We start from the raw sequence: 13,020 nt of genomic DNA, 5'->3' as shown, positions 1-13,020 counted from the left end.
GGGAGGGAGAGAGTAGAGAGGAGAGAAAAGCGGGGGAGAGAGAGGGGGGAGAGTGTGTGTGAGGTATGCTGGTACTGACAGGACTCAACTCTCCTTCCTATCAAAATATGATAACAGCTTAATTGCTTTCCGAGACATTCAGGTTTAATAGCTAAGTACCAAATAGAGTAAATAGTTCTCAATTATTTACTTACGTGATGTCGCCCAGTCAGTAACTTACAGTAAGTGAGGTCTACACTTTCCTGAACTGGAAACATCCACCCCTGCACTGACCAAGCCTCAAAGTATGTTGATGGAAAGTGTCTAAGTCGACTTAGGAGTGTGTGTGTTGTTGGACAGGGTGTGTGTTGGTTGAGAGATTGTGTCAGCCACCATTTTAACCTGCTGTTCTTCACTGGTAGAGATAAAGCAGTGTCTGTCATCTACAGATGACCACGTTGTTGTGGATTAGAAGCTCTCATTAAGACAGATATATAAAGAAACGTGTGGAAGTGTCTGCACCATCTAAATTTATTTTGTACTATGTGAAGGTGAGGTGGTCTTACTGGAGAATGAGAGGGGGTGAGGGAGGTGAGTGAATGATTGAAGGGTGAGGGGCTAGGGGGTGAGGGAGGTGAGCGAATGATTGAAGGGTGAGGGGCTAGGGGGTGAGGGAGGTGAGCGAATGATTGAAGGGTGAGGGGCTAGGGAGTGAGGGAAGGGGGTGAGGAGGGGGAGATCTTACCGGAGAGGCTGAGGGTGTGAGGGGTGAGAGAGGTGAGGAGGGGGGGGCTCTTACCGGAGAGGCTGAGGGTGGAGGGGTGAGAGAGGTGAGGAGGGGGGGATCTTACCCGGAGAGGCTGAGGGTGTGAGGGGTGAGGGAGGTGAGGGAAGGGGGTGAGGAGGGGGAGATCTTACTGGAGAGGCTGAGGGTGTGAGGGGTGAGAGAGGTGAGGAGGGGGGGATCTTACCGGAGAGGCTGAGGGTGTGAGGGGTGAGGGAGGTGAGGGAAGGGGGTGAGGAGGGGGAGATCTTACCGGAGAGGCTGAGGGGGTGAGGGGTGAGGGAGGTGAGGAGGGGGAGATCTTACCGGAGAGGCTGAGGGTGTGAGGGGTGAGGAGGGGGAGATCTTACCGGAGAGTCTGAGGGTGTGAGGGGTGAGGAAGGGGAGATCTTACCGGAGAGGCTGAGGGGGTGAGGGGTGCGATGCTGCAGTCATTTCGTCCGACTGAGGGAGAGGAGGGAGCTGATATGTGGTTGTTTTCACCTAAGAGAGGGGGAAGGGCGGAGAAATGCAGAGAATTGTTTTTATTAGCTACTTTCTGGGTCTAGATATCTAACAGCTCTATACAAAGACAGACTATTGAGAAAGTCAAAGGGATGTTTCGTCAGACGACTCAAATTAGAGGACCAAACTTGTTTTATAAAGCCTGTCTGTGCACGGGGAATTTCTGTTATCCATAATCATACACACTGTCATGACACATACAGGAGTATTCCATCATTTTTCGAACATGGAACATAAATTCCAAGTGCTGTATTCCAGGATATGATTCCAAGATTCCAGAAGCAATGCTGTTTTCCCAGGAATGTCTGTATGCTGCATCGCCATGGTGATTACGGTATCAGAACGTTGAGGTGTAAACACACTAAAGGCTCATTCCGTCCACGGAATGTCGTGATATTCCCAAAGGGAGCGAGGTGACCTCATTCACACCTCAAACCGGAGAAGGTGACAGATAGGAACACACACGAGGGGCGTTAACCCTATATAGTACATACCATGCCAAGATGCCGCGTGTGTGTATGTGCGTGCGTTCATGTGTGTTTACCTGGAACCTGTAGGCTGTTCATGTCGGCCATGATGAGGGTTGCCACGGCCAGGACAGCCTGGGAGAGGACAAAACACAGAGAGGCTTTTTTATCTTTATTTAACTACGCAAGTCAGTTAAGAACAAATTATTATTTACAATGATGGCCTACCGGGTAACAGTCAGTTAACTGCCTTGTTTAGGGGCAAAACGACAGATTTTTACCTTGTCAGCTCAGGGATTTGATCCAGCAACCTTTCGGTTACTGGCCCAACACTCTAACCACTAGGCTACCTGCCGCTTAAGAGCATTGGGGCCAGTAACTGAAAGGTCACTGATTCAAATCCCTGAGTCACCTAGGCGAAAATCTATCGATGTGCCCTTTAGCGAGGAAATGAACCCTAAATACTCCAGGGTCACCGTCAGTAATGGCTGATCCCTGGCCATGACACCACTCTCCTAGGGTGTCCCAGAGTGAGTGGTATATGCCCCCCCCCCAAGAAATAGGACAAATGTCAGAATTTGGTTTCACCAGATACAATACTATTTTACAGTAAACAAATTAATAACAGACTTTCAGCACGCTTAGAGGGAAGGACATTCAACAAGCACAGCACTTACACAAACGATTGATGATTGGCTGAGAGAAATTGATGATAAAAAGATTGTGGGAGTTGTTTTGTTAGACTTCAGTGTGGCTTCTGACATTATCGATCGTAGTCTGCTGCTGGAAGAACGTATGTGTTATGGCTTTACACCCCCAGCTATAATGTGGATAAAGAGTTACCTGTCTAAAAGAACACAGAGGGTGTTCTTTAATGGAAGAATCAGGAATTCCCCAGGGTAGCTGTCTAGGCCCCCTTACTTTTTTAATTATTTACTAACGACATGCCACTGGCTTTGAGTAATCAACCCTATACACGCCAGCTACTACAGCGACTGAAGTGACAGCAACACTTAACAAAGAGCTGCAGTTAGTTTCACAATGGGTGGCAAGGAATAAGTTAGTCCTAAATATTTCAAAACTTAAAGAATTGTATTTGGGACACATCATTCACTAAACCCTAAAGCTCAACTAAATCTTGTAATGAATCATATGGAAAGTTGAGGTGACTAAACTGCTTAGAGTAACCCTGGATTGTAAACTGTCCTGGTCAAAACATATTGATGCAACTTACAATACAGTACAATACAATACAATATGGTACAACACAATACAATACAACACAATACAGTACAATACAATACAACACAATATAGTACAACACAATACAGTACAACACAATACAACACAATATAGTACAACACAATACAGTACAATACAATACAACACAATACAGTACAACACAACACAATACAATACAACACAATATGGTACAACACAATACAGTACAATACAATATGGTACAACACAATACAGTACAATACAATACAATATGGTACAACACAATACTGTACAATACAATACAACACAATACAGTACCACACAATACAACACAATATAGTACAACACAATACAACACATTACAGTACAATACAGTACAACACAATACAGTACAACACAATACAGTACAACACAATATAGTACAACACAATACAGTACAACACAATACAATACAGTACAATAAATACAGTACAATACAATACAACACAATGCAGTACAATACACTACAGTACAATACAATATGGTACAACACAATACAGTACAATACAACACAATATGGTACAACACAACACAGTACAGTACAATACAATAAAGTACAATAAATACAGTACAATACAATACAACAGTCAAAACTGTTCGCTGCTCTGGCACCCCAATGGTGGAACAAGCTCCCTCACGACGCCAGGACAGCGGAGTCAATCCCCACCTGAAGGACACCTGAAACCCCACCTCTTTAAGGAATACCTGGGATAGGATAAAGTAATCCTTCTAACCCCCCCCCCCCCCCCCCCCTTAAAAGATTTAGATGCACTATTGTAAAGTGGTTGTTCCACTGGATATCATAAGGTGAATGCACCAATATGTAAGTCGCTCTGGATAAGAGCGTCTGCTAAATGACTTAAATGTAAATGTAACAATGCAGTACAATACACTACAGTACAACACAATACAGTACAATACGGTACAACACAATAGAGGACAATACAAAACAATACAATACAATACAATACAATACAAAACAATACAATACAATACAGTACAATACAGTACAACACAATGCAGTACAATACAATACAGTACAACACAATACAGTACAATACAATACAGTACAATACAGTACAATACAATATGGTACAACACAATACAGTACAATACAATACAGTACAATACAATACAGTACAATACAACACAATATGGTACAACACAATACAGTACAGTACAATACACTACAGTACAGCACAATACAGTACAATACAATACGGTACAACACAATACAGGACAATACAGTACAATACAGTACAATACAATAAAGTGCAATACAATACAGTACAATACAGTACAATACAATACAGTACAATACAACACAATACAACACAGTACAATACAACACAATACAATACAATACAACACAATACGGTACAATGCAAAATATAGACAATATAATACGGTACAGTACAATACAATACATAGACAAAACGAATGGTCTCGCCCATCAGTTGGTGCGGTCGCCCCCATCCGGCCCAAGCCCAAACTGATTTTCCAAGGGCGGGATGGACCAAGCATGTGTCTATGTATTTATTCCAACTCTCATTAATTCCAACCTTCAGACAGCCACAGATCAACCCATCTTTCCCAGTAAATCATCATTCTACCATTTCCTTCTGCAATACATCCCTCCATTCTACCATGGTGTCTCACTAGGGACTTGAACCTCCCCATCTCCCTGTAAACTGGACAATAGAATTAACCTTTCTGGTTGATAACGTAGACATGTCATCCCTCTCTTTTCATGTCCGTCCTCTCCTCCCCCTCTGCCTTCCCTCCTTTCCTCTCCTCCCCCTTTGCCTCCTCTCCTCTCCTCTCCACCCGCTCTGCCTTCCCTCCTTTCCTCTCCTCCCGCTCTGGCTTCCCTCCTCTCCTCCCCCTCTGGCGTCCCTCCTCTCCTCTCCTCTCCTCTCCTCTCCTCTCCTCTCCTCTCCTCTCCTCTCCTCTCCTCTCCTCTCCTCTCCTCTCCTCTCCTCTCCTCTCCTCTCCTCTCCTCTCCTCTCCTCTCCTCTCCTCTCCTCTTTCCCTGTCTCTTGTTCTCTTCCTGTACTAGATATGTTCCTGGACAGAACTAAACACAGACAGACAGACCAGCTTCAACAACTGTCCAGGAAAAGCATCACTAACACAGGAAAAGACTCCACGTGTGTGTGTGTGTGTGTGTGTGTGTGTGTGTGTGTGTGTGTGTGTGTGTGTGTGTGTGTGTGTGTGTGTGTGTGTGTGTGTGTGTGTGTGTGTGTGTGTGTGTGAGAGAGAGAGAGAGAGGCAACAACAAATTCAATCCCTTTTAGACAATTTCCTGGACAAAACATTCCACTGTAATAGTGAAGATGTAAACTTGGCAGTAGAAAACCTAAACAGTATATTTGACCTCTCCCTATCAAATCTAAAAATTTCAAACAGAAAACCGAAGAAAATTAACAATGACAAATGGTTTAATGAAGAATGCAAAAACCTAAGATAGAAATTGAGAAACCTGTCTAACCAAAAACATAGAGACCCAGAAAACCTGAGTCTTCGCCTTCACTATGATGAATCACTAAAACAACACAGAAATACACTACGGAGAAAGAAGGAACAGCACGTCAGAAATCAGCTCAATGTAATTGAAGAATCCATAGAATCTAACCACTTCTGGGAAAACTCTAAACAAGCAACAACACAAATAATTATCTATCCAAAATGGAGATGTGTGGATAAACCACTTCTCCAACCTTTTTGAACAAACAGCAAAAACAAATACATGATCAAATACAAAACTTAGAATCAGCTATTAAAGACTACCAGAACCCACTGGATTCTCCAATTACCTTGAATAAACTACAGGACAAAACACAAACCCTCCAACCCCAAAAGGCCTGTTGTTTTGATGGTATCCTCAATTCAAAATTTAAAATCCTCAATTCAAAAATGTAAAAAGGCACTCGCTCATCTGAGCTATCTTTGTTGCAGGTGCACGGTAACATTTGAATAAGATGAGAAAAAAGAAGAAACCCAAACACTGCTCTTTAATAAGCTTTATGTACATATGGTATCCTAAATGAAATGATAAAATATACAGACTACAAATTCCAATTGGCTATACTTAAACTCTTTAACATCATCCTCAGCTCTGGCATCTTCCCCAATATTTGGAACAAAGGACTGATCACCTCGATCCACAAATGTGGAGACAAATTTGACCCCAATAACTACCGTGGGATATGCGTCAACAGCAACCTTGGGAAAATCCTCTGCATTATCATTAACATCAGACTCGTACTTTTCCTCACTGAAAACAATGTACTGAGCAAATGTCAAATTGTCTTTTTACCAAATGACTGTACGACAGACCACATATTCACCCTGCACACCCTAATTGACAAAGAAACAAACCAAATCAAAGGCAAAGTCTTCTCATGATTTGTTGATTTAAAAAAAGCTTTTGACTCAATTTGGCTTTAAGAGGTCTGCTATACAAGTTGATGGAAAGTGGTGTTGGGGGAAAAACATATGACATTATAAAATCCATTTACACAAACAACAAGTGTGCGTTTAAAATTGGCAAAAAACACACACCTTTCTTTCCACAGGGCCGATTGGGGTGAGACACGGATGCAGCTTAAGCCCCACCCTCTTCAACATATATATCAAAGAATTGGCGAGGGCACTAGAACAGTCTACAGCACCCGGCCTCACCCTACTAGAATCTGAAGTCAAATGTCTACTGATTGCTGATGATCTGGTGCTTCTGTCCCCAACAAAGGAGGGCCTACAGCAGCACCTAGATCTTCTGCACAGATTCTGTCAGACCTGGGCCCTGACAGTAAATCTCAGAGAGACAAAAATAATGGTGTTCCAAAAATGGTCCAGTTGCCAGGACCACAAATACAAATTCCATCTAGACACCGTTGCCCTAGAGCACACAAAAAACGATACATACCTCGGCCTAAACATCAGCACCACAGGTAACTTCCACAAAGCTGTGAACGATCTGAGAGACAAGGCAAGAAGGGCATTCTATGCCATCAAAAGGAACACAACATTAGGATCTGGCTAAAAATACTTGAATCAGTTATAGAACCCATTGCCCTTTATGGTTGTGAGGTCTGGGGTCCGCTCACCAACCAAGAATTCACAAAATGGGACAAACACCAAATTCTGTGAGTACAATGTAAAACACTAAATAATGCACGCATAGCAGAATTTGGCCGATACCCGCTAATTATTAAAATCCAGAAAAGTGCCATTAAATTCTACAACTATTTGCACATAATATGACATTTGAAATGTCTTTGTTCTTTTGGAACTTTTGTGAGAGTCATTTTTATTGTTTATTTCACTTTTGTTTATTATCTATTTCACTTGTAAACATATGTTTCCCTTGCCAATAAAGCCCTTTGAATTGAATTGAGAGAGAGAGAGAGAGACAGAGAGAGAGAAGAAGGGGAGAGAGAGACAGACAGACAGACAGACAGACAGACAGACAGACAGACAGACAGACAGACAGACAGACAGACAGACAGACAGACAGACAGACAGACAGACAGACAAAACAAAACATTGAGAGAGAGAACATGGAGAGAAAGCAGAAAGAGTGAAAGAGAAAAGGAGAGACAGAAGGACAGAGGGAGGCAGAGACAGAGAGATATATGATAAATAGAGAAAGCATATTGTCATGGGGATATATGGTGAATATCCTGATTCAGAGTTTGTGTTTGAAACAAACGTTACTCTAGCTCAGATTACACCTGTCTGCAGGAAGATCTGCGTCTTTCTGTGTGTACCTGAAGTGTGTGTGTTTCAGTGTGTGTGTTTCAGTGTGTGTGTGTTTAGGTATGTGTGTGTGTGTGTTGTGTGTGTGTTTAGGTATGTGTGTGTGTGTGTTGTGTGTGTGTTTAGGTATGTGTGTGTGTGTGTGTGTTGTGTGTGTGTTTAGGTATGTGTGTGTGTGTGTGTGTTCTGTGTGTGTTTAGGTATGTGTGTGTGTGTGTGTGTGTGTGTGTGTGTGTGTGTGTGTGTGTGTGTGTGTGTGTGTGTGTGTGTGTGTGTGTGTGTGTGTGTGTGTGTGTGTGTGTGTGTGTGTGTGCAGCATTAAAGTTCTCTTCCCATGTTCCCATTTAATGATAAAACCAGAGAGAGAAAAAAAAACATTTAAATCCCCTCTCTTCGCCCCTCCCCCTCCTTTTGTCCCTCCATCTGTTTTCCCATTCTCCTTCTCTTTTCCCTCTCCATCTCTCTTTTCCAGTTCCTCATCTTCATCTCTTTTTCATCCTCCTTTTCTATTAATCTCCCTCCCCTCCCTCCCCTGAGAGAGAGAGAGAGAGAGAGAGAGAGAGAGAGAGAGAGAGAGCTTCTCAAAACACACTAGGCCACTTTTCGGCCCCATTAACACTACACACACAGCTGTGGCCATGGGTTGTCGTGGTTATGGTGTGGCCCGTGGGTTGCCGTGGTTATGGTACACACACAGCTGTGGCCCGTGGGTTGTCGTGGTTATGATGTGGCCCGTGGGTTGCCGTGGTTATGGTACACACACAGAACACTTCAGCTCACAAAGGAGCGATGACATCATCACGGACTGAGCTTCCTGAGGAAGAAGAGAAACCCCTCCTCGCCCCTTGTAACTCATGCAAACAGTAAAATCAGATTTAAAAAACAGAAAAAAATACACCTTATTGAACAGCGAGGACTGTGAAGAGACACACACACACACACACACAGGTACAAACACACATAACCACACAACATACACACTATACACACACCTACACCTGGATTGTGGGTTGTGAAAGAGAGTGTCTGGAGGGCACACACTTAATGTATTGTTAAATCTGTTGTAAATGTATTTTAATGTTTAAAAATTGTATTATAATGTATATTACGGCCTTAATCTTTGCTGGACCCCAGGAAAAGTAACTGCTGCCCCGACAGGAACTAATGGGGAACCCCCCTCCCCTCCCCCTCCCCTCCCCCCTCCCCCTCCCCCTCCCCTCCCCTCCACACTGGGGACGTCCAATAAAAATAAAGTGATATAGATCGACCGTTCCAGACTCCTGACCCCTGACCTTTAACCTTTGACCCCAGACAGGTGTAGCTCAGATAAACCGAGTGACTCCCTGACCAACTCTGCACCAAAATTTCACCTCCTTCTCACTGAAATACAGACCTGTTGTCCTACCGCTGTCTTCCACTGTTAACCATAGACCTGTTGTCCTACCGCTGTCTTCCTCTGTTAACCATAGACCTGTTGTGTTACCGCTGTCTTCCTCTGTTAACCATAGACCTGTTGTGTTACCGCTGTCTTCCTCTGTTAACCATAGACCTGTTGTGTTACCGCTGTCTTCCTCTGTTAACCATAGACCTGTTGTCCTACCGCTGTCTTCCTCTGTTAACCATAGACCTGTTGTGTTACCGCTGTCTTCCTCTGTTAACCATAGACCTGTTGTGTTACCGCTGTCTTCCTCTGTTAACCATAGACCTGTTGTGTTACCGCTGTCTTCCTCTGTTAACCATAGACCTGTTGTGTTACCGCTGTCTTCCTCTGTTAACCATAGACCTGTTGTGTTACCGCTGTCTTCCTCTGTTAACCATAGACCTGTTGTGTTACCGCTGTCTTCCTCTGTTAACCATAGACCTGTTGTGTTACCGCTGTCTTCCTCTGTTAACCATAGACCTGTTGTGTTACCGCTGTCTTCCTCTGTTAACCATAGACCTGTTGTGTTACCGCTGTCTTCCTCTGTTAACCATAGACCTGTTGTCCTACCGCTGTCTTCCTCTGTTAACCATAGACCTGTTGTGTTACCGCTGTCTTCCTCTGTTAACCATAGGGGCACTTTCTGGCTTTTTTTTTACAGCAGGTAATCTCTTTTCATTCTACAAATGTATCCACACGTAAAAACACAAAACAACATGCAGGAAAACATTCATTAACTCAATGCTAGTAAAAAGAGAATTCCCAATTGAAACCCCAGTAGCATATCCTAAAACAAATCCTCAAACTCACCCGTCTTTTCCTGAAACAATGTTGCTGCCCTTGTTCTTCACGGGAGCAGAACTAAGGAGAGACAGAGAGGATGCTTCTACTGCAGGGATCAGGAATCACTGGGAATGTTCAACTTCCCAGATGGAACCCGAACGTCGGCAGAATTCCAAGAGCAGAATTCCAAGAGCAGAATTCCAAAAAAGATCCGACAATAGAAACAGGAGGGTAAAATAGTTAAACAAAGACTTTGGAAAAGTCCAATGGAGCAGAAGGGGGGGGGGGAACTTTCCTGAAAAAACTATGGAACGATCCCAAATATTCCCAAATCTTTGCCTGGAGCGTTCCTCTGCTGTGTCCGCAGCCCAGCAGTCAGTCTTTCAACTGGCCTGGAATGTCAGAGAAGAAAGAAGTGATATACACACACACACACGGATATACACACACACACGGAAAACAGGGAAAAGGTTTGTACAACATGGGGGATGTGGGGAGCTTACCTCATTTAGAATATGCTCTGTGTGTGTATGAGAGAGAGAGCGAGAGAGAGAGAGAGAGAGAGAGAGGGCGGGGAAAGAGAGAGAGGGAGAGTGGGTGTGTGTGTGTGTGTGTGTGTGTGTGTGTGTGTGTGTGTGTGTGTGTGTGTGTGTGTGTGTGTGTGTGTGTGTGTGTGTGTGTGTGTGTGTGTGTGTGTGTGTGTGTGTGTGTGTGTGTGTGTGTGTTTTACCAGAAGTCCCCACAAGAATAGTAAATTAACAAAAATGTGAACAACTGGGGACTATTTGTTTGTCCCCACAAGGTCACGGGCTCTTTCTAAGGGGTTTGGGTTTAAGGTTAGAATTAGTGTTAGGGTTAGGAGCTAGGGTTAGTTTAGGGTTAGGTTTAGGGTTAGGAGCTAGGGTTAGTTTAGGGTTAGGAGCTAGGGTTAGGTTTAGGGTTAGGAGCTAGGGTTAGGTTTAGGGTTAGGAGCTAGGGTTAGTTTAGGGTTAAGAGCTAGGGTTAGGTTTAGGGTTAGGAGCTAGGGTTAGTTTAGGGTTAGGAGCTAGGGTTAGGTTTAGGGTTAGGAGCTAGGGTTAGGTTTAGGGTTAGGAGCTAGGATTAGGTTTAGGAGCTAGGGTTAGGTTTAGGGTTAGGAGCTAGGTTTAGGTTTAGGGTTAGGAGCTAGGGTTAGGTTTAGGGTTAGGAGCTAGGGTTAGGTTTAGGGTTAGGAGCTAGGGTTAGTTTAGGGTTAGGAGCAAGGGTTAGGAGCTAGGGTTACGTTTAGGGTTAGGTTTAGAGTTAGGAGCTAGGGTTAGTTTAGGGTTAGGAACTAGGGTTAGGTTCAGGGTTAGGAGCTAGGATTAGGTTTAGGGTTAGGAGCTAGGGTTAGGTTTAGGGTTAGGAGCTAGGGTTAGGTTTAGTGTTAGGAGCTAGGGTTAGTTTAGGGTTAGGAGCAAGGGTTAGGTTTAGGGTTAGGAGCTAGGATTAGGTTTAGGAGCTAGGGTTAGGTTTAGGGTTAGGAGCTAGGGTTAGGTTTAGGGTTAGGAGCTAGGGTTAGGTTCAGGGTTAGGAGCTAGGGTTAGGTTTAGGGTTAGGAGCTAGGGTTAGTTTAGGGTTAGGAACTAGGGTTAGGTTTAGGGTTAGGAGCTAGGGTTAGTTTAGGGTTAGGAACTAGGGTTAGGTTCAGGGTTAGGAGCTAGGGTTAGGTTTAGGTTTAGGAGCTAGGGTTAGGTTTAGGGTTAAGGTTAGGAGCTAGGGTTAGGTTTAGGGTTTGGAGCTAGGGTTAGGTTTAGGGTTAGGAGCTAGGGTTAGGTTTAGGGTTAGGGTTAAGGTTAGGTTTATGGTTAGGAACTAGGGTTAGGTTTAGTGTTAGGGTTAAGGTTAGGTTTTGGGGTTGAGGTTAGGGTTAAGGTTAAGGTTAGGGTTAGGGGTTAGGGGTTAGGGAAAATAGGATTTTGAATGGGACTGAATTGTGTGTCCCCACACGGTTAGCTGTACAAGACTGTGTGTGTGTGTGTGAGAGTGGGTGGAGTGTTCTTGGAGTGGCAGTACACACTGATTAAGTCATCTCTCCCCTTTCCTTCTCTCTTCTCTCTCTTCCTCCCTCCCTCCTTTTCCTCCCTCCCTCTGTTTTAGTCCCCTTCTTCCTGTCTTCCCCTTGCTTCTTATTTCATCTTGTGCTCTTGCCCTCTCCCTCCCTCACTTTCTCTCTCTCTTTCTTTGAGTCCCTGCTTTTCAAAGAAAAACATTTAAAAGGTTTCCTGTTGTGGGTTACCAGCTTTCAAAGATAAATGTAAGAGAGAGAGAGAGAGACAGAGAGAGAGACAGCGAGAGGGAGAGCGAGAGTGAGAGCGAGAGAGAGACAGAGCGAGAGGGAGAGCGAGAGAGTGAGCGAGAGAGAGTGAGAGAGAGAGAGATACTTTATGTTCTCAATCTCTACAACAATCTCTCAATCTCTAAAAGTATAACTTTTATTACAGTAGGCTGAAATGTGTTTTATGTTTTATGGACATAAATGGACATAGTGTTGTTGATGCTGTACTTGCCGTAAATCTTTTCAACCTTTTCTGAAAATCTGCAAGTGTTTTAAGTGTGTGTGTGTGTGTGTGTGTGTGTGTGTGTGTGTGTGTGTGTGTGTGTGTGTGTGTGTGTGTGTGTGTGTGTGTGTGTGTGTGTGTGTGTGTGTGTGTGTGTGTGTTTTGCTATTGGGGATTTGAGCTTACACTACAGGGATCAGATTTCTTCCCACCGGGGACATGATTGAAAGCATACATCAACCCCCTGCTCTCTACACACACACACACACACACACACACACACACACACGCTCTCTCCACACACACTTTAAATTACACACACACACACACACACGCTCTCTCCACACACACTTTAAATTACACACACACGCACACACACACACTTTAAATTACACACACACGCACACACACACACAAACTGCCATGCTCCCCATAGGCAGAGGAAGGGAGTTCTCTTGAGTGGGCAGAAGGACCCCCCCCCCATCTCTGGAACACACACACACACACACACACTCTCCCGGTCCTGTCATATTTTCAAATCAA

The 13,020-nt window shown here is 44.0% G+C and overlaps 1 protein-coding gene across 2 annotated transcripts in view; it reads right to left on the bottom strand.

Annotated features, from left to right (window-relative positions):
- The window catches only part of hspa12b (heat shock protein family A (Hsp70) member 12B), a 46,894-nt gene extending 36,444 nt beyond the window's left edge, over positions 1-10,450 (bottom strand). Inside the window, exons 1-3 of one of the 2 annotated variants that reach the window (XM_045701596.2) lie at positions 9,986-10,450; positions 1,812-1,869; positions 1,158-1,246 (exon numbers count right to left, since the gene is read on the bottom strand). In XM_045701596.2, the coding sequence (XP_045557552.1) occupies positions 1,158-1,246; positions 1,812-1,842 (120 nt within the window). In that variant the 5' untranslated portion in view covers positions 1,843-1,869; positions 9,986-10,450. Of the gene's footprint in view, positions 1-724; positions 733-1,157; positions 1,247-1,811; positions 1,870-9,985 lie in introns of those variants that run through there. The other variant, XM_082965300.1, reaches the window with a different exon arrangement.
- Positions 10,451-13,020: the final 2,570 nt, after the last annotated feature.

Source organism: Salmo salar, chromosome 18 (assembly GCF_965601325.2).
Source record: "Salmo salar chromosome 18, fSalSal1, whole genome shotgun sequence".
Lineage (NCBI taxonomy): Eukaryota > Metazoa > Chordata > Actinopteri > Salmoniformes > Salmonidae > Salmo > Salmo salar.
The sequence above is the reverse complement of the archived record's forward strand: the minus strand, read 5'-3'. Positions and strand labels throughout refer to the sequence as shown.